Raw genomic sequence first — 21,251 nt, 5'->3', positions numbered from 1 at the left:
CGTGTACGCACAGTGCTCAGCTTGCTTTCCCCTCTTTTTGAGCTTATTTTTTAATGTGTATGCATGTGTGTCTCTGTATGTATAATGTATGACACATGAAGCCAGAAGAAGGCTTCAAATCCCTGGAGTTAGAGTTACAGGCAATTCTGGGCCACCAGACATGGGTGCTGGAAATGGAACTTGGGTCCTCTACAAGAGCATTGAGCATTATTATACAGTGAGATGTCTGTCCCCGCCCTTCTTCTCTATACAGTCCAGGACCTAAGCTCAGGTGATGGTGCTGCCCACAGTGGGCTAGGATTTTCCACCTCAATTCTGCAATCAAGACACGCTTCCAGACCAACCTGTTCTAGACAATTTCTCGTTGAGATTCATACATGTCCATGAAGAATCTCATTCCTCCCTTTCCTCATTACCGCGTCTTTCTCCCTTAAAACTTTTCTTCTCCATGAGACTCCCTTTTACCTCCATGTATTTTTAAAAATGGTAACCAGCTGAGTTTAACTAGGATCATTGCATGGCCTTAAGTAGGAGGTTATTGACAGGAGTGTGGTCAGCTTAACAGTGGCTACACCACTGAAGACAATGATAACCTTTCCCTTGGCCACCATTAGCCGAGGCGAGAGTTTCCAGAGCTCATCCATTCAGCTAGCCTGACTGGCCACTGTGTTTCAGAGACCTGCCTGTCTGTACCTAGTTGGGGTTACAGATGCGATGACTCAGCCTTCGCTGGGTGCTGGGGAACTTAGTCGACACATTAAGGACCAAGCCAACTCCCTAGCCTCTGGTCCCAGTCCTGATTGTGTGTGGTAGTTTTGTGTGTTTGTAAATTTGTTAAAACTGATAGAAAGTACATTTAATCTGGGTGCTGTGTTCTGTATATAAATTATACCTTAATAACATCAATTTTCTTTCCTTTGTGATAATGGGCCAGAATGGAAGAAAATTGCTGCTTCTGAAAGCAGAGCCAGTTTAGGTCTGGTTTCCTCTGTGACAAGACCCAAAGAGCCTCCATCTGCATTAAGCTGATGACAATGACCATAGCTCATAGGAGCAGAAAAGGACACACACTAGACTAATGGCAGCCCTGTACTACTGAGACAGCTTTACAGGCTGAATGAACATTGATGGGAAAAGGAAGAGAGGTGAAGTTGGAGAGCACTGAGGAGCTAGGGAGATGGCTCAGTCAGTGGAAATGTAATCAAGGCTCCCCTTAATAACCAACTGTATTAGCATTACAGTGTGACAAGGAGAACCGCCCCAGAAGGTGTCAACACCTAAAAGCATTATCTACCTCCCATAAGAGCATGGGTCAGGAGGATGAGCCCATCACACCCCATGTCCTTTGCTATGGTTTGGACTGTAAATGTCCCCTAAAAGGTCCATGTGTTAAATAAAGATTTGGTCCCCAGGGTGGTTCTACTGGGATGCAGCATTAATTATTAATATTTTATACTCTGGTGATAAAATAAATTAAGAGAGGGAGGATTTTTTAAAAGATATATTTTTCTTTTATTCATGTGCGTGTGTGTGTGTGTGTGTGTGTCCATGTTCATGCAGGTGCCCACCGAGGCCACAAGAGGCTGTCAGATCCTCAAGCGCAGGTGTCACAGGTGGTCTGAGCCCTCTGATGTGGGTGCTGGGAACCAAACTCGGGTCCTCTGCAAGAGCAGTTCACACTCATAAAGGGCTGAGCCATCTCTCCAGCCCCAGGCAGACTTCACAGTTTGAGGGTACAGTCCATGATGGAGTCGTGGTAACTGGAGTGGGAGGTTCCTTTGTGCCACAGTCAGTGACCAAAGAGAGAAATGCAGGCTCTCCACTGGCTTTCTGCTCTTTGGGCAGTCTGCAAGGGCCTTCCCACTTCAGTGAACTTAATCTAGACAGTTCCTCACAGATATTAACAGAGGTAAACCTAATCTAGATGATACCTCCGAGACAAGTCAAGAGACTCATCTCCTAGGTGATTTTAGATCTTGTCAGGTTGAAAACAAGCATGAACATCGCCAAGGTGGTGGAGCCCGGTTAGAGCTGTGTAGGTCATTGAGGGCACGCCCCTGAGGGAGAGTGTAAGTGTTGTGAACAAGCAAAAGAAACTCATTTCTAAGCACTACCATTTCGGTTTTTAGACTTCATTTAATCATAGGGAGACACTAAATACAAGATCCCAGGCCCTAGGGGAGCTGGGGACTTCGCTATAGCTGAGCAGCTTCTGTTGTAAACGGTTGTCTGAGTCCTGACATCTCAAGGACAACTTTTCCATCCTGCTGCAGGATCAAACATGTTCGTGTTCCCAGGCCTCGGAATGAACACCTACCCCATGACTCCAAAGGTTTTCTTAATTGTCTGTTAACTGGTAAAGAATATAGAAATTACTGTTATCTGAATCAATCTGAACCAAGGTGCATGATACACACACACCCCAAATTGCCTGCTACGTTCCTTCGTCCCCTTCTCACTCTGAGCTCCTGACCAAATGTCTAGGAGAATGAATTAAAGTCCTTGAAGCCAGGTTCCCTGTATACAGCCCAGTCTCCAAAGGGTACTCCCTTGCTTAACTCATTATGTTAAAATACAATCGGATAACACTGCAGCTGCTCCCACCCCCAGCTTCCTGTTCGATTTGTGTTCCCATCCTTTAAAAATGTTGTCCAGTCTTCCTTCCGGAACACAGTTCAGATCCCGACCTGGCTGCCTCTCTGTGTGCTCAGAAAATAAAGCTTTCATTTTTAAACTTCTATATCTGAAGTGAGTTTTCTTGGCTTCTACCTAGAACCGAACAGTAAGGAGCCTGTCCTTTCCCTCTTTCTTTTTTTGTTTCCCGGCCATGAGGTAAGCAGTTTGCTCTACCACCATTGTTATTTGGTTCACCAATCAGAGACCAAGGACATGATTGGTCTGATCTTGGACTAAAACCTGGAAAACCGAGAGCCCATATTAATTAACCTTTTTTCTTCACAAAATGATTCTCTCAGGTATTTTGTTACATTGACAAAAAAACTGATTAACATACCTTTTGGGTGTTTGTTTGTTTTGTTCCTTTTGTTTGATTGGTTGGTTGACTTTTTTTTAGACAGTCTCACTCTGTAGCCCTGACTGGCCTAGAACTCCCAGTACAGACCAGACTGGCCTGTTTGTTTGTTTTTCGAGACAGGGTTTTTCTGTATAGCCCTGGATGTCCTGGAGCTCACTCTGTAGACCAGGCTGGCCTCAAACTCAGAAATCTGCCTGCCTCTGCCTCCCAAGTGCTGGGATTAAAGGTGTGTGCCACCACTGCCTGGCTAGGCTGCTCTTTTAATTTATGGTAATCCTCTTACTTCTACTCCTGAACCTGGGTTCACAGGTATGTTGTGGTTTAACAGTTCCTTCCTAGATTGAAATAGTTTATCCTGCAGGAAAGCTCCCTAAACAGAAAGGTAAACAACTCAAAAGATCTTAGGAAGTCCCTGAAACTTACCAGATTCACTAGGCCCCTCCCTGCCAGAGTAAGCAATAAAAGCTGAGGTCAGAGACCAACTGCAGAGAAGAGTCTCAGATGAGCAAAGCCTACAATAGAGACTCCTGAGACTAGACCAGTTTCCTAGAAGCAGCAGAAACCAGCCAAGCTGCCTGGAAAAGGTTTAGACCAATAGAGGCACCGGGAAAGGACACTCTCCAACCTGGTGAGCTACCTGTAGGCTGTGCTGTGTGCTCCAGGTTCCCAGCTTGGTGAGCCATTGACCATGCTGGGGTGGGTTTTGGTGATGCAGCTGTCTTTGAGGCATTTTTGCTCTTGTAAGTGACCCCTCACCCACATCCCTGCAGGTAACCTCAGTAAAACTCACTGGTTCACCAAGTTGGACTTTGGTGGTACCTATACTTTGGTCTGTTGTACGGTCCTTATCTGGGGGAAGCAAGGTGTTGTGTCTTTCCAGGAAAAGTTTTGTCACATAATAGATGTGCCACCACACTTGGTTTAATCACCCTTGTTTTACTGTGTTTTCCCAGAATCTCTCTCCCAGGAATGGTGGTATATACCTACAACCTAGAAATCCCAGCACTTGGGAGAAAGTTGGAGGCCAGCCTGAGCTACATAGCAGTAAAAAGCTCACAACTGAATCCTAGAAGCATGCCCATAGTCTCTGTCACCCTCCTCCTTATACCACTGTTGGCAAGCCTTCTCTTCTGGCATGGTCTGACTATGCGCTCTAGAAGTTCATGTCTTGAAACCCACTCCTCAGTCAGTTCTGCATGTTTATTGGTATTTGAAATGGCGCTTCTGTGGTCCATTTTGAGGTCATGATGGTGGGGCTCTCACGATGACATTAGTGGCTTTATAAACAGGAAGAGTCACCCAAGCTGGCACACATACTCTCTTAGATAATGCAATGCCTTCTGTTATTTTATAATTAGTAAGGAGTTTCTCTCCTGATTCGCACTACATGAGAGCCTTTGGTCTTCCCAGCAAGATCACAAGTTCAAGGACAGGCTAAACTATGTAGTGAGTTCAAGGCCAGTCTAAATGACCTAGTGAGATCTTGTCTCAAAATTTAAATAAAAATAAGAAGAGGGCTGGAAATGTAATTCAGTGATTGACAGCTTCTCTAGCATCTATGAGGCCCTGGGTTCAGTCTCAAAAAAACACACACACACACGCTTAAAACATATACACATACACACAAGCAAAGACACACAGAGCACACACACAAGCATATACACACACACACACACACAAGCACACAAAACATACACAAGCACACCATACACTCATATGTATACAACATACACACACATAAGCACAGACACACAGAGCACACACATAACATATACACATACACACAAGCACACACACTCATACACAAGCACAGACACACAGAGCACAAACACACCATATACACACATCCATACACAAGCACACATAACATACACAAACACAGACACACAGAGCACACATACACACATGAGCACAGACATACTCATACATACAAGCACACATAATATACACACACACAAGCACACCACACATTCATATATATATATATATATATATATATACAACATAAACACAGAACATACACACATCATATACACATATGCATATAAGCACACATACACACACTCATACACACAAACATACACAACATATACACATACGCACAAGCACACACACTTATACATACATAACCTACAAAAGCCCAGACAGAGCACACAGATACACCATACACATACATATACACACATACAAGCACATACACACACAATGTCTTGAGTTTTTTTTTATTTAAAAAAAATTTTTTTTGAGACAGGATTTCTCTGTATAGCCCTGGCTATACTGAACTCACTCTGTAGATCAGACTGGCCTCAAACTCAGGGCTCTACCTTCCTCTGCCTTCCACGTGCTGGGATCAAAGGTGTGGACCATCACTGCCTGGCTGAAAAATATTCAACTTCTATTTTTTATTTTGATTTTATGCATAGGTATGTTTTGCCGGAATGTATACCGGTGTACAACTTGCATGCTTGGTGCCCACAGAGGTCAGAAGAGATCGTCAGGGATCTTCTAGAACTGAAATTACAGACCACTGTGAGCTGCAATGAGGGTTCCATGAATCAAATCTGGGTCGGTGCTCTTGAGCGCTGGCCAGCTCTCCAACCTTGATTGAACAGAGCTTGAATTTAAGAATGCTTTACTCGCCGGGTGTGGCGGCGCACACGTTTAATCCCAGCACTCGGGAGGCAGAGGCAGGCGGATTTCTGAGTTCAAGGCCAACCTGGTCTACAGAGTGAGTTCCAGGACAGCCAGGGCTATACAAAAAAACCCCTGTCTCAAAAAAAAAAAAAAAAAAAAAAAAAAAAAAAATGCTTTACTCTCCACCAAATACCTTGGGAGGAGAGTTGGGTCATTTTACCTGTCTCATCTGGTACACAGCATCACCTCAAGAGGGGATAAATACGTGATTAATCGGTTGATTTCATGGCTCAGCTGGGTCGGCTACAGTGACCCTGGGGTTCAGCTGTTCTTTTGTCTTCCCGCAGCAAGGAGGAGTCAAGGCTCTGCAGTCGTGGAGCCTGGATGGAGGCCGGCTAGGCACCCATCTCTATGGTCTCGCTCTCCAGGTCCCTCCTCCCCGACCGTCCGCGTCCCTCTATGGTTCTTCCTGTTATTAGTCGGGAGGGGGCGCTGCGCGCAGGCGCGAGGTGGACGCGGTGGCGAGGCCGGAAGGAACGCAGTAGCGGCCTCGGTGGCGGTGGCGGCGGCGGTCGCAGCTGTGGCGGCCGCAGCGGGGGAGCTTTTCCAACGGCTGCTTCTTCAGGTGAACTTGAGACTGAACTCCCGGGCGTCGAGCCGCGCTCGCGGAGCTGGGCTGGCTGTGTTGGGGCGAGTCCGTGATGGGCGCTCGCGCGCGCGGTCTCCCGGGGCTGCGGGTCGAGCGAGGAGAGTGGCCTCCCGCCGGGGCGCCACCGGGGTGGGGGCGGGGGCCGAGGGGGCCGCGCTCGCGAGCCCCGGGGGCCCGGGGGCCCGCGCGGGGGGTGACGGGAGAGGAGCGACGCGGACGACCGCTGGCCTGCCGGCTCCCCTCCCGTCACTTGAAGTTTCTCGGGCCGGCCTGCTGCGCGGGGGGCGCCGAGCTGCTGAGGGACGGTTCGCTGGCGGCTCGCTCTGGTGGCCGCGCTCCTCACCGCGGCCTGGAGAAGCGGAAGAGGCGACCGACTGGCGACTTCGAACTCCAGCACGGGCCAGTTTGGGGCCCCTTGGAGTCCAAGTTGACGCCTGTCATCCCAGTCTGAGCTCCCGAGTGAAGGGGACTCGAAACTCCTGCAGTCCGGAGTCCCGGTGCGCGGTGGCAGAGAGCGCTCACGTGCGCGTGGCACCCTGGGGTGAGCGGCAAGACCCACGCTCGAGGGGACGAGGCGGCCCCTCGTGGGGCTGCTCGGAGATCCCGAACTCCCTGCATCTCCAAAGGGTGCAATGACTTGGGATCGTCTTCTCCATTGTGCTAAGTGCCTTGGACGCCATCTCCGCTGGGGTTTGTCTTGGATTTGTTTCTTTTCTTTTCTTCATTTTTTTTTTTTTTAAATAGCCGAGGCTAGCCTGAAACCTGAAAAGTAGAGGCTGGGCCCAAGGGACTCAGGAATTTGCATGCCTCTGCCCTGGTGTAGGCCACCACATCTTGCCATTATGTTGTTATTGTTATTGTAGAGTCTAACTGTAGCCCTTGCGGGCATGTAACTCAGAGGTCAGCTTGCCTCTGCTTCCTGATTAAAGGCATGTGTCATTTTTCTCCTACTCAACAGCCGCTCTACCTCTGAGCTCCACTCTCAACTCTTTGCTGGATTTTTTATTTGTTTGTTTGTTTTCCTGGTTTTTCGAGACAGGGTTTTTCTGTGCACTTCTGCCTGTCCTGGAACTCACTCTGTAGACCAGGCTGTCCTCGAACTCAGAAATCCCCCTGCCTCTGCCTCCCAAGTGCTGGGATTAAAGGCGTGCACCGCAGCCGCCACCGCCACCAACACCGCCCAGCTTCCTTGCTGGATTTTTGTTTGTTTGCTTTGGTTTGGGTGAGACTAGGATTTATTTTGTTTTCCTTCAGAGCAAGGGTGAAAGAGTATGTACAGGAGCCTGTGTGCATCGGGTCAAGTTTCATGGTGACCTTATGAAAGCGCCGCTTGCTTGTTATTTTAACGTATGCAGAGAAGGGGCTTGTCCCTTCTTGTTCCCTTGCTTGGAGGGAAGGACAGTATTTTTATGACCTTAGCTTATCCTAATTAAGAAATAGCCAAGAAATAGCCAAGCTCTGCCTTCTGAGGGTAGAGAAGGATGGTGAGCTTGAGGAGACTGCTGAGGCTCTTGAGCCTGGCTGTTGGATACCTGTGAGCCTTTTGCATTAGCAACTTTAGACTTGCCTAAAAAGGACAAGAGCAGCTAGTAAAAGGCTCTTGAGGAGGAATTTAATAAAGTGTGGCTCAGGGAGATTGAGAGTTTACGAAGTCTGCGGAGTGTTTACTAACTACAGCGTGAGGTAATGCGCTCTGTGTTGACTGTGCTTGGGGCTCTCCCGTATTCTAGATCCTTCCAGACAGGAATTCTCATGTTGTCATCATTTTTGTTTTTGTTTTGTTTTTTTGTATTTATTTTCAAGACAGGGTTTCTCTGTGTGGCCCTGGCTGTCCTGGAACTCACTCTGTAGACCAGGCTGGCCTTGAATTTAGAAATCCGCCTGCCTTTGTTTCCCAAACTCTGGGATTAAAGGTGTGTACCACCACTGCCGGGCTTGTCACCACATTATCTGTACAAAACATATCTTGTCTGCCTGCCTGTCTGTTTGTTTATTTATTTATTTGAGACAGGGTTTCTCTGTGTAACAGAGCCTCAGCTGTCATGGACTCCCTTTGTAGATCAGGCTGGCTTCGAACTCACAGAAGTACTCCTGCCTCTGCCTCCTGAGTAGGGGCTGTTCTTCCAGAGGACTTAGGTTCAATTCCCAGAACTCGCATGGCAGCTCACAACTGTCTTAACTCCAGTTCCAGGGGATCCTATACCCTTTCACTACACAGATGCAAGCAAAACACCAATACACATAAGTAAAAATAAATCATTAATGAAACATTTAATATGTATATGGACACTTAAGTACACTTAATGGTCAGAGGACAACTCTTGGAAGTCAGTTTTCCTCTACCATATGGCTTTCAGACGTGCTCCTCAGGCTGTCGGTCAGGTTTGGCAGCAAGTGCCCTTAACCTATCACCAGCCTTAGCTGCACAAAACTTGGCGCTAAGTGCTAGGTACTTAGTCCTGTCAATAATCTAATAGCCTTTGTTGTCGGGGAGGGGGAAGAGAGGTGCTGAAAAATAACTTGATACAAAGGTTCACAGCTGGTTCTAGAACTCAGTTACACAATTTGTAAAATGTTTAAATTACATTTATTCCTTGACAATTTCATGTATAATGACTCTTACCCCATTAATTCCCCCCACACATACACACTTCCCATTCCCACAGTCATGAATTTTTTTATTTGTTTTCTTTTGTAATCCACTGAGTTTAACTAGGGCCATTCTCATGAGCATGGGTGGGAGCTATCCAATGGCTAGGTTTTTTTCCCCCGTTTATTTATTTATTTATTTATTCCCTTTATATCCCGATCTGAGCCCTCCTCTCCTCTTAGTTCCCCCTCACATAGCCCCTTGCCTCATTCCCTTCTCCCCTTCACTCCTGAGAAGGGGGAGTTTCCTCCCAAGGAACCAGCCCACCCTGGCACCTCAAGTCATTGCAGGACTACACACATCCTCTCTCACTGAGGCCAGACAAGACAGCCCAGTTAGGGGAGCAGTATCCACATTGAGGCCACAGAGTCAGGGTAAGCCCCCACTCCAGTTGTTGAGAGACCTCCATGAAGACCAAGCTGTGCAGCACACCTGCTACATATAGGGTGGGGTTAGGTCCAGCCCTTGTCTGCTCTTTGGTTAATGGTTTGGGCTCTGGAAGTCCCCATGGATCCCGAGTTGACTCTATTGGTCTTCCTGTAGAGTCCCTGTCCTCTCCAGCCTCCTCAATCCTTCCTCCAACTCTCTCACAAGACTCTCTGATCTAATGTTTGGCTGTGGACTCTGCATCTGTTTCAGTCAGCTGCTGGGTGGAGCCTCTCAGAGGACAGTTACGGCTACACAATCCTTTCCTCTAATTATCCTGCTGTACCTTTACAATGCCTTTTAGATCAGCTTCTTGGTGCCTTGTCTCCAGCCTTTGGAAGCTTTGAGTAAGGCACGGTGCTGTGCATTTGGAACTTGAGTTCCAGCAGCAGATGTTAATGTTAAGTATAGTTTCCTAGATAGTTGAGTTGAAGTGATCATGTAGTATTTGAGGGATTGAGGGATGTTTTGTGAATGAACATGGAACAGGGCACTTAAAGGATAATCAGGAAAGGTTTTTCTCTGAGGAAGTGGAGGATTGAGGGATGAACAGAGGTAATTTGGCCAAAGAGAGGAAGTCTCACTAAGAGCATTCAGCCTGAGACAAATGCAGTTAAAGAAAGTTTGGTCTGACAAGGGACCAACACATTGCTAGAGAGTGCGGAAAGATTAGGTGACACTACTTGGGTCAGCAAAAGCCTGATGAGCCATGATTTTTGTACTATGGTAAGGACTTGGGGACTGTCGTGGTGACGTGTAATTTAAAAAAACAGCCAGACATGAAGGTACATGCCTTTAACCCCAGCAGAGCCCAGTGTAGTCTACATAGTAAGACCTTGTCTGGAAAACAAAACAAAAACAAAACAACCCTTAGTGCTGTATGAAGAGGTCAATGTATGGAGCCTAGAAGGCAGAACTTGAGCTAAAAGAACAAAGTGTGATAAGCTCCTAGACAATTGATTTGTAAGATCTTTGAGTATTAGGGCTGTAGCTCATGAGTATGACACAGCACCTGCCAGGCCCTGGGTTCAATTCCAGCACTGTACCACACTATCAAAAACAAATCAAAGGTGGGTGTGTTCACTTACCTGCTTGCATTTCAGAATCTATTTTCTAATGGCTAAGAAAAATTTTAGCATTTTATGTTACTTTTTCTAATACCGTTTCTTGTAGTGCAGGCTGGCCTCAAACTCGCAATGTAACTTAGGATGACCGTGAATAGAATAAACACTGTTTATTCTACCTCTTCTGAGTGCTATAATCAAAGATCTGTGCCACCAACCAGGTTTATGTGGTACTTGAACTCAGGGCTTCCTGGATGTTGGGCAGAATTCTGTGAGCCACAACACCCCAGCCCTTATGTTAAAATCTTAAAGCTAACGTTGGGGCTGGAAAGAATGGCTCCACTATTAAAGAACAGCAGCAGCAGCTCTTTAGTAGCTGATCTGGATTTGGGTTCTCAGCACCCATGTGGGGCCCATAAACATCTGTAACAGCAGTTCCAGGGTTTTCAGTGCCTCCTTTGGGCGTCTGTAGGCACTAGGTACACATAATGCACATACGTATATGCAGACAAACATTTGCATAAATTAAAACTTTTCAAAATGTTTAGCTAACTAACCTGACTGAATTTAATTTTTTGTTTGTTTGTTTGTTTGTTTGTTTGTTTTTCGAGACAGGGTTTCTCTGTGTAGCCCTGTCTGTCCTGGAACTCACTTTGTAGACCAGGCTGGCCTCGAACTCAGAAATCCGCCTGCCTCTGCCTCCCGAGTGCTGGGATTAAAGGTGTGCGCCACCACGCCCGGTTGAATTTAATTTTTGGTATGAATCCTAGTGTAGAAAACAATGATAGTAGGATTTCTAGATTTTGTTTAAACTGCTTAAACTTATCATTATCTACCTACTAATATTTGTAAATGTGGATGTTATTGTACCTTAATTATTTCATTTTGTCTGTATATTAAAATTAATATACTGAATTTTTAAAATTTTGAACTCATCATCTTATTTGTTCTTAAGGGCTTTGCCTTTCTGCTGCAGCCTGGTCTTAGCATCTAGGTCAGCTTAGACTCCTTTCTTTCTCTTCCGCTGACAGCCAATTCAAAATCCCACCAATTCTGTACTCCATATCTTGTTGCCGACACACACACACACACACACACACACACACACACACACACCTTTATATACCATTATCTCTAGTTCAGGCTTGACTGGTTTTTTTTTTTGTTTTTTGTTTTTTGTTTTTTTTGCTGGATTTCCTGGCACAAAATGTCCCTACTTTTCCCCATTGCAGCAAAGCTGATTTTCCTAATGTGTAGCAGTCATAGTTCTGTTTCCCATTGGCTGGAAAATATAGCTTGAACTCCAGTTCAGCTTCCTACCAACAGTACAAACTACCCCCAAAAGGCTTAGTACCACAGTTTAATCTGTTGACAGGAGTGCATTTGTTTTGAGTCTGGGTCTTGATGTGTAGATGAGGCTGAAGTTGCTGTGAGCCTCCTGATTCTACATCGGGAATGCTAGCATTACAGGGAAGCACACCACATCCAGCTTTCTTACCGTCGGTTCTGCAGCCTGAAGAGGGCTCACCTGGCACACCTTGTCAGCCAAGACGGCCAACAACTCATAATATGGTTTCTTCATTCACATGCCTTGTCCGAGGTTAGAGACTGCTGGAAAGTTTCAATTTACTGTCTGTGTAGTGCAGGGGGTTCCATGTGACTCCAACAGACCACCATGACTTCTTAGGAGACCTGATAAAAGTTCCTATGCTCTGAAAGCTAAGCTAGACTCTGGCACAGACTCAAATGTGATTAGCCTTGCTAAGCTGTCCCTGTCTATCTGTCCTATCTGTCTCTGTGTATCGGAATAATAAACTATCCTATCTGACTGTGTATGTGTGCACATGTGTGTTGTGTTTCTGTGGAGACCTCAGGAGCTGTCCAGCTTGTTCTCTCACAGCCAGGAACTTAGCTACCTCGGCTACCCTGTCTAGTTAGTGAGCCCCACAGAGCTACCTCCCCAGCACTGGAATTGCTAGTTTGGGGCCACTGTGCATGGTTTTTTGTGTTGGACACTGGGGATCATTGAGATCTTGTGCTTAAATGACTAATTGCATGAATAATGCATATAATATACATAATTTATTTGCATGTTTTCTCTCACTGCTCGGAGTTCTTTTTTACAAAGTATGGGTGTTTTGCTCTCATATACAGCGTGTGGGTACAGTGCCTACAGAAGCCAGAAGAGGGCATTGGATTGCCTGGAGCTAGAGTTTTAGGTGGATCTTCGACATCCTTTTAAGTACTGGGAATTGACCTTTAGTGCCCTAAAGCCTTGAGCTATCACGACAGCTCACACTGCTCCAAGTTGCTTGCTTGCTTTGTTTGTTTGTTGGGTGTGTGTGTTTTGTTTTGCTTTTGGTTTTGTTTTGTTTGTGTAACCCTGGCTGTCTTGGAACTCAAGACCAGCCTAGCCTCAAACTCACAGATAACTGCCTGCCCTACCTCTGATAGGATTAAAGGTGTACAGCGCTACTGCCCACTAAAGTTCTTTAAAGCAATGTTCATATTGAATTTCTTTGTGTATATTCCTCATGCATTTGTCTTTGTCTCACGTCTTTGTCATGTAGCAAACCCACACTAAATATTTGCTGAGTTCTTTAATGTTTTTAAAACTAATATCGTAGCTAATGTGAGACGGTTCCATGAGTAAAAGGTGTGTGCTCCCAAGCCTCTCGACCTGAGTTTAATCCCTGGGACCCAGAGGAGGATAGAACTGACTTCGGCAGTTTCATACCAGTTTTCATATCTTCATGTGTAAATAAGTGGGATACATTTTTAAAATCATTAGTGGAAATATCAGTTTAGCATAAAAAATGAGAAAATATGTGGACATAAAAACAATGACATAAACCTTTAATGTCTTGATTTAACATCAGGATACACAAACTTACCAAGTATGGATATACAGCAAATGATTAATGTGAGCAATTAGCACTAGAATGAAAGCAGTAATTGTTACATTAAGAAACAGGAAAGAGGGGGCTGGAGAGATGGCTCAGCACTTAAGAGCACTGACTGTTCTTCCAGAGGTCCTGAGTTCAGTTCCCAGCAACCACATGGTGCCTCACAGCCATCTCTAATGGGATCCAATGCCCTCTTCTGGTGTCTGAAGAGAACAATGTTGTATTCATATACATAAAATAAATAAATAAATCTTTAAAACAAAACAGGAAAGAGGCCTGGCAGTTCCTCCCTGCTTTTGCCCACTTCTCACTGGAAAATAAGAGATTTTATTCACTACATTTGAAAGTCTTAGTTGGAGAGAGATTGTACTAACATAATCCCAGCCTTAGGATAGGAATGGGACTGAGGTGGAAGGAAAGCAGGATCACGGTCAGCCTGGGCTCTTATTGAGACCTGTGCTAACTAATTAAACTGAAGCCTATTTACTCCAGAATCCTGCCGCAGCATGACACGCGTATTTGTGGGCAGTATTCTGGAACACAGGAACATTCCGTTTAGTGGTCTGGAATCTGCAGTATGACTTCAGGAGTACAGAGAGGAAACCCGGAGAGTGACGTGAGTAGAGGAGTGAGAAGAGAGGGACTTGCTAGAAAAGTACAAGTACTGTGGTGTTGAGTTGAAACTGCAAGTTTTGAAATCAGAAATTGTTTTTTTGAAACATCTATATACAAAGCAAATGTGTAGCTTACTTATAATAGTGAACTTCAAGCCACCACCTAGGTTAGAAATAGACCCTCCCCCAGGAACTATTCATCCAAGGTCCTGCCTGTATAGTATTCTATGCAGATTATAACTGGTGCCCTCTTCCTAAAACCATTAGTCTCTCTTAATCACTTTCAAGAATAAATAGGTCTTTTCACTCAAGACAGTATCCTCAGATACTATTGTTTAATCTTATCCATTTAAAAATGTATTCTCTTAAACATTTCTTGGTTTCCCCTTCCATATTTTCCATAGAATTTATCTGTTGTTGAACTTGAACCTCTATACCTAAAATTTCCAAGTCTTGATAAATGTTTGTTAGCCTTAAAATATCACTTCCTCATGTGAGCCTTTTTAGACTTTATTTCTCTACATGTTTTGCTCTTGGTAAATACTGTGTAATGAAAAGTTCCTCTGGCTTCTATTGTAAAATGTGGCTTGACCAGACTTGGATTCTGTTCACTTGATGAGGTAACATTTCTTTCCTTCGATGGGACTGAATCTTGTCCCTATAGTGGTTTCTCGAGTAACCAGTGATATTGTCTAGAGTTAGCAGTTCATTGAAGGTTGGAAGATGATGATCTCTTTATTGGGATTTTATTTGTTTTAGAATACTTTTATAAAGAAGGCAGGCATTTTTCTATTTAGTCACCCAGTGGTATAATTTATGTAGAAAAGGCAAGGGAGTGTCGAATTATTTGCCCTATATACCAATCTGTTGATTTATTTTCTATGTTCCTTTAAAAAAAAAGATTTATTTATTATATGTAAGTACACCGTAGCTGTTTTCAGACACACCAGAAGAGGGCATCCGATCTCATGGTTGTGAGCCACGGTGTGGTTGCTGGGATTTGAACTCAGGACCTCCGAGAGAGCAGTCAGTGCTCTTAACCCTGAGCCATCTCTCCAGCCCACTATGTTTATTTCTTTATGGGTTTGTTTGTTTTCTGAGACAGGGTCCTACCATGCAGCTCTGGCCTGGAACTTACCAGGCTGACCTCAAACTCATAGAGATCCACCTGCATCTGTCCTCCAACTGTGTGCCTCTGCCATCACCAATGCCACCCAGCTAGTTGTTAGTTTCTTTCTTTCCTCTTCTGTCTGTCTGTCTCTGTCTTTGCCTCTGTCTGTCTCTGAGTGTGTGTGTGTGCGCGTGTTTAAAGACAGAGTCTAATGAGCCTGGGCTGGCCTCATATTACTCTGTAGTTGGGGATAACCTTGAATTTCCTGCCTTGGCTTCCCAAATGCTGGAGTCATCGCACTCAGCTTTCATTTGCTAGATAATATATCTGTCACTTTTCATCATCTGAACGTGACCTTTAAAAAGTTACAGAAGCTAGTGGGATAGTTGAGTTGGTAGAGTGATGGCTAAGAAAGCATGAGGCCTTGAGTTTGATCCCCAGCACTCTTGTGAAAGGCTGCAGCACCAGGGTAATCCTAGTGGTGGGTAATTGGAGTCAGGTGGCTCCCTGGGGCTTGCTGGCTAACCAGCCTGACGATATTGGTGAGTCCCAGTTCTCAGTGAGAGAACCTGTAAGGAATGGGTGTCATCATTGGTTTTGCGACATTGGTTTTGAGGAATGACACCCAAGGTTCACCTCTGGCCTCCACATACACACCACACCCAAAATTATGAACTCTAATTTATACACACTGAAGAATTCCATGCCAGATCAACACCTACAGAAGGTAAAGACGTTCTATTTTAGGTCAACGGGAACTTCTCCAGCCTTGTTTTCTAGGTCTGACGGGACCCAGTCTTAACAAATAGTCTGTGATAGCTGCTTTAATGTCTGAGTGACAAGATGCTCCAGGCCCATTCTGTGTATCTAACTCCTGCCACAACCTGGTGTTGGTAATTTTCCAAAATTACTTTTGGTGAAAAAATTTCAAAGATTGGAGAAAACCCTGTTTTGTGTTTTTTCTTTATTGCCCTCAATTACTTATTTATTATTATGTTATTATTATTATTATTATTTTATGTAAGAAGGTTTAAAACTTGGTCTATACATGCTCAGTTATGGCTGGAGTGAAAAATCTGTAATGTTAGTAATAAAGCAAGTGTCAGGGTTTATTGTGAGCATGATGGACTAGTTAATGCAAGGGCAGTGGTTAGAAATGCCTTACACAGAGCCCTCACTTTATTTTGTCATAGTTACCTTCTCACACAAGGTTAGGGATCATAATTCAGCTATCTGAATACCACACTCCCTCATTACACCACCCTTATACTTGTGTAAGATTTGAACTTCAATTTTAGGAAAAGATTCTAAGTTGGAGTGATCATTGGCTACCCAAAATTTAGACTTGTTCTATTCATTTACTGTTTTGTAGTCTCAAAATCGGATTGCCAGTCTGGTTAGCTCTCATGAGGTTTTTCCTCTGGGATCTCAAGACAGCTGCCTTTTTCCCAGTTCATAGTGGGGGGAAAACTTAAGCTGTCTGGTTCCTTTGCTTCTGAGGGTGCTAAACCATAATTGGGCTTCACCCCATAGCCTTCTGTTATGTCTAATTACCTCCCAAAGGCCCAGCCTACAACTCATGTCACAATGAAAGACTAGAGTAGGTGCAGGAATTTGGGAGCAGGGAGACATTCTAGATTCCACTGCCCAGCAGTTTTTATGGCTTTAATCTGTATCATTATGACAACAAATTTAAGTATGATTTTATTTTTACTCATGGTAAATAGTTGTGTTTTCAATCAAGAACTAAATAATAAAATAATCTTAGCCAGGTATGGTTAAGTATAACTTTAGTCCCAATACTTAGGAGGCAGAAGCAGGCAGATTTCTGTCAGTTTGAGGCCAGCCTGGTTTACATGGTGGAATTTAAGCCATTATCCAGGTCTACACAGTGAGACCCTGTCTCACAATAACAGAAACCAGAGTCTGGGTTTGGCATCCTAAGCAGAGATGGGACTGGGACTTGCACATGGCCCAGCTGCTAGAGGTAGACCTGGTCTAGAGGCCTACAGACAGCTCTACAGCTACTTGTTGCATTGTTGCTAGCAGCTCCCAACTAAGGGTATCTGGGGCACTGTGAGCACTCTGTCAGTTTCCAGGTTCACTGTGCTGTAGAAAAGCCTGAGAGAATTCAGCAGATTATTAAAAGAGCCATTGAAGAGGATATCTTGAACAAGTATTAAAAAAATTTAAAAAACAAAAACAAACAAAAAACCTGAGAATTTGGAGCCCACAGCCAGGAAGTCCTAAAGATGACTGTCTTCTGGAGCTAAGAAGCATCAGCAACTGCAGAGTAAAGAGTCCTTTGGCCTCTTTGGCTCCAAATAAGCAAGATACCATAGAAGCTGATACCACAGCGAAGCCCAGGTGGCTCTGTGTGATATAAATGCCATGTTTTCAGCATCTTTTGTATTAGTTCATCCAGGAATGGTGGGAAATATGAGGAGACTAGGTGTTGGTGTTTTTGTCTATTTGTCTCTTCCTCCTTCCTTCTCTTCCAACCACACACTGTTCTTTTACTTTACCGTGAAGGCACTTTATTTACTCTGGATATCGTTATACCATTCTCTGAGTCACAGAGCAGGTGTCCTCCGGTGATTTCCTATACAGAGGGAAGTGTGCTTCAGAATCAGACAGCTATGGATCTGAATCCAGAGCATACATAGCATAGCATCTCTAAGGTCCAAGCTGCTCTGACTATTTCCTCCTGCGTGAGGACTGATGAGGCTGAAGAGCTAACACAGGCATTGTAAATAGGAACCATCGTGCTGTCCCTCTCCTCACTCTAGCTTTGCTCTTCCACACTCTGCATCCCCTCGTAGTCACTCATCTGTGAGCCTGTCCTGTTCCAGCTCAGAGCTCCACCAGTCTTAGTCTGTACCATGGCATGCCATGCACATTGCTGTCAGATTGCTGCTCTTCCTGGCTATCTCACTCCATATCCAGAGATTGAAGTCCTGATCCTTGAGGTTATAAAGTGTGTAATGTGTCTTACAGAATATTCCCTGGGTATACTCAGCCAGAGGATGAGCTGCCTATTTGTGTCCTTGCAATTATGTTAAAGTGACATCTGCCTCTGCAAAACTGATCAACAAATAATGAAGTAAATGTATAAATTTGTGACAACTCAGAAAAAAAAATCTGCCATTATCTTCTAAAATATCCCTTTATATCAGTGGTTCTCACCCTTCTTAATGCTGCAACCCTTTAATGGTTTCCTCATGTTGTTGTGACCCCCAAGCATAAAATTGTTTCCGTTGCTACTTCATAGCTGTAATTTTGCTAGTGTTGTGAACTGTAATGCAAATACCTGTTTTCAATAGTCTTAGGCGACCCCTGTAAAAGGACTGTTTGTCTCCATGAACTCCCAAAGGGCATTGGGACCCACAGGCTGAGACCACTGCTTTACATCATTATTTTCTATTTCTTGAATTCTCCAGCACTTCTGTGGTAGAATGTTTGTCTTTTATGACTAACTTCTCCTTAACATTTTTTTCCAAGTATAATCTATATACAATGACATGAGCAGATAATTGAAGGCACAGTCGGACCCATTGCCAACTCAATCTATCTCTACCGATGCATGTAATTGGCTCATGTAATAGACTACCTTTTGAAGCTCTCGAACACTCTGTTGCCCCACCCCCACCCCCACCCCCCAAAGTTGCTTCATGTTCTTTGTGGTCACCTTTCCTTCCACAAAGCAGCTTTTGATTTTCTGTCATTAAAAATTAGTCTCTCTAGCTAGTGAGACCTACAATCTCAGTGTTTCAGAAATGAGGGTGAAGGATTGCTATGAGCTCAAGGTCTATATTGGGTTCTGAGTGAGGCCCTGTCTCAAAAAGAAAAAACAAACAAACAAATCTACATAGTGGTGCACACCTTTAATCCACCACTTAGGAGGCAGAGGTAGGAGAATTTCTTGAGTTGAAGGCCAGCCAGGGCTGCACAGTGAGACTTGACCTCAAAACCAATCTTTTTTAAAGCCAAAAAAGAGGTGTATATTTCTGTATGTAATGGGGATATAGTTCAGTGGTAGAGAGATTGCTTGTCTAGCATGTGCAAGGCCTTGAATTCCCTAACACTTCAGTTTGTTGATCAATAATTTTAAAATTCAAAGGTAGTTATGACACCATTAGATTTTATTAAAATACTTAAGTAATAAATTTAAATCATGTTGTGAAACTGCTGTAACATGCAGGATGTGGTGGTGCATGCCTTTAATCCTAGACTGCGCTGTAAAGAAAGTTCCAGGATAGCCTGGACTGTCTCAACCACCACCAAAAATAAAAAATGAAAGAAAGGACTATAGTGTAAAAATTATTTACTTTATTATTATTTTTTGGTACTGAAAAGTGAACCTAGATGCTTATCCCTACTAAGCAAGAGCTCTACCACTGAGCTCTGTCCCAAATTCAATGGCCATCCTGCCTCAACCACCCAATTCCAAGGATATTAGGTCTGTACTTCCTTTGTATGGTTTTTTTGGTGGTTGTATGGTTTTTGGTGCTTGAAGACAGGGTTTCTCTGTGTAGCCCTGGCTGTCCTAGAACTTGCTATGTAGATCAGGCTGGTCTTAAGAGATCAGACTGTCTCTGCCTTCCAAGTGCTAGGACTAAAGATGTATACTCCACTGCCTGGCTTGTGCTGCCATTGTTAATGCTGTCTTCTCTTGTTTTTCAAACCCTGCAGAACAGATGATGATCACCATGTTTGGTTACTAGCAATCACATATGTTTGTATCTGAATTTGAAAATGGCAGAGGGAAACAACAAAGAAGAGGTCATTCACTTGAACAACTTTCACTGCCACCGGGGAAAGGGTAAGTTGCTGTCCTTTCTCCCTTCACCCAGTGCTTTTCTTTAGTGTGGTGGCAGTATCTTCTTTGAAATAAACCTGTTTCATATCATTTATTAGCCAGAGGGATTCTACTGTTAGACATAAAATGTCAAGCTAGAATTATGTCACATACATGCAGCAGAAGTGAAATTTAATGACTCAGCCATCATAAATAGATTCATACTGTAGGGATTTGCTTCTGGAAGTTTTTGAGGGAATGGCGATCACACAGGAATACCTGGGGTGAGTCGAATCGAAAATGCCATCGGCAGTGCTGGGCATTCTTGGTCTTACAATACTTCGTTTCTGTTCTTTTTGCTATGAGATCCTGGCTTAGCCTTATTGAGACTGTTAGGACATAGTTGTTTTATAGTCCTTAAAACTTTGACAAGTTCATTTGTTTGCAAAGAACAGAAGAGTTCCTGCATTTCCTAAATGTATGTGAAATTTTCTGTCAAGACTAAATGTATATTTATACTTGGTCTGAAAGAAAAAAATCATATTGGTGAATAAAGAGAATCCTTAATATATTCCCTTCTTGTGAGCACATTTCCACAGAGAGGTTCAGCTAGCTTTGTTTTTTCTCTTGATATTTTGTACTGATGAAGATGATTTTTTTCCTCCTATGAAATAAGTCATAATTGCCTTCAGCATGTTTGAAGTGTAAGAAACTTTATTAAGTGAGTAAATCTAGGGGAAACAACCATTCAAACTGTACAAGTTACATGTACAAAAGAAATACTGAGTTTACGATTTTGTTAATACTCTGTTACAACTTGGTAGTGATCATAGTCATAGCTTGTTGTGATTCAGAGTTAGAAATCTTAGCTGTAATTTGTATATACACATGCTCATTTCTGATTTTTTTGTATATGTATATTGACTGTTAGAATTTTTAAATTGGGCCTTAAATATAATTGAACAGAATTACCTTCCAAAACTACTAGGCCAGATGTGGTGGCACATGCTTTAATCTCAGCACTTAGGAGGCAGAGACAGTTAAATCTCTGTCAGTTTAAGGCCAGCCTGGTCTACATAGAGAGTTCTAGAATAGCCAAAGCTACATAGTGAGACCCTGTCTCAAACAAAACAAAACAAAACAAAACCCTAGATAGATCAATCGATAGATAGAGCTTTGGAAATGTATTTTTTGTTCAACAAATATAAACGTTATACCCATTGTGGGGATGTTTGTCAGGTATGTAGAGTTAGTTTATGTCAGCTGCATTAGGAATATTTACTGTGCCAACCTTTTTGTTTGTTTGTTTTTTGGGGTTTTTTGGTTTTTTTGATTTTCGAGACAGGGTTTCTCTGTATAGCCTGG

The 21,251-nt window shown here is 43.7% G+C and overlaps 1 protein-coding gene across 3 annotated transcripts in view; it reads left to right on the top strand.

The window, feature by feature from the left end:
• Positions 1-6,207: 6,207 nt before the first annotated feature.
• Rnf216 (ring finger protein 216) overlaps positions 6,208-21,251 on the top strand; it is a 114,586-nt gene continuing 99,542 nt past the window's right edge. For 2 of the 3 annotated variants that reach the window (XM_021162526.2, XM_021162524.2), the window contains exons 1-2: positions 6,208-6,293; positions 19,781-19,910. In XM_021162526.2, coding sequence (XP_021018185.1) covers positions 19,844-19,910 — 67 coding nt within the window. In that variant the 5' untranslated portion in view covers positions 6,208-6,293; positions 19,781-19,843. Of the gene's footprint in view, positions 6,294-13,667; positions 13,980-19,780; positions 19,911-21,251 lie in introns of those variants that run through there. The other variant, XM_021162525.2, reaches the window with a different exon arrangement.

The sequence above is a fragment of the Mus caroli genome, chromosome 5 (assembly GCF_900094665.2).
Source record: "Mus caroli chromosome 5, CAROLI_EIJ_v1.1, whole genome shotgun sequence".
NCBI lineage: Eukaryota > Metazoa > Chordata > Mammalia > Rodentia > Muridae > Mus > Mus caroli.
Note: the sequence above shows the minus strand (reverse complement) of the source record. Positions and strands in the feature narration are given on the sequence as shown.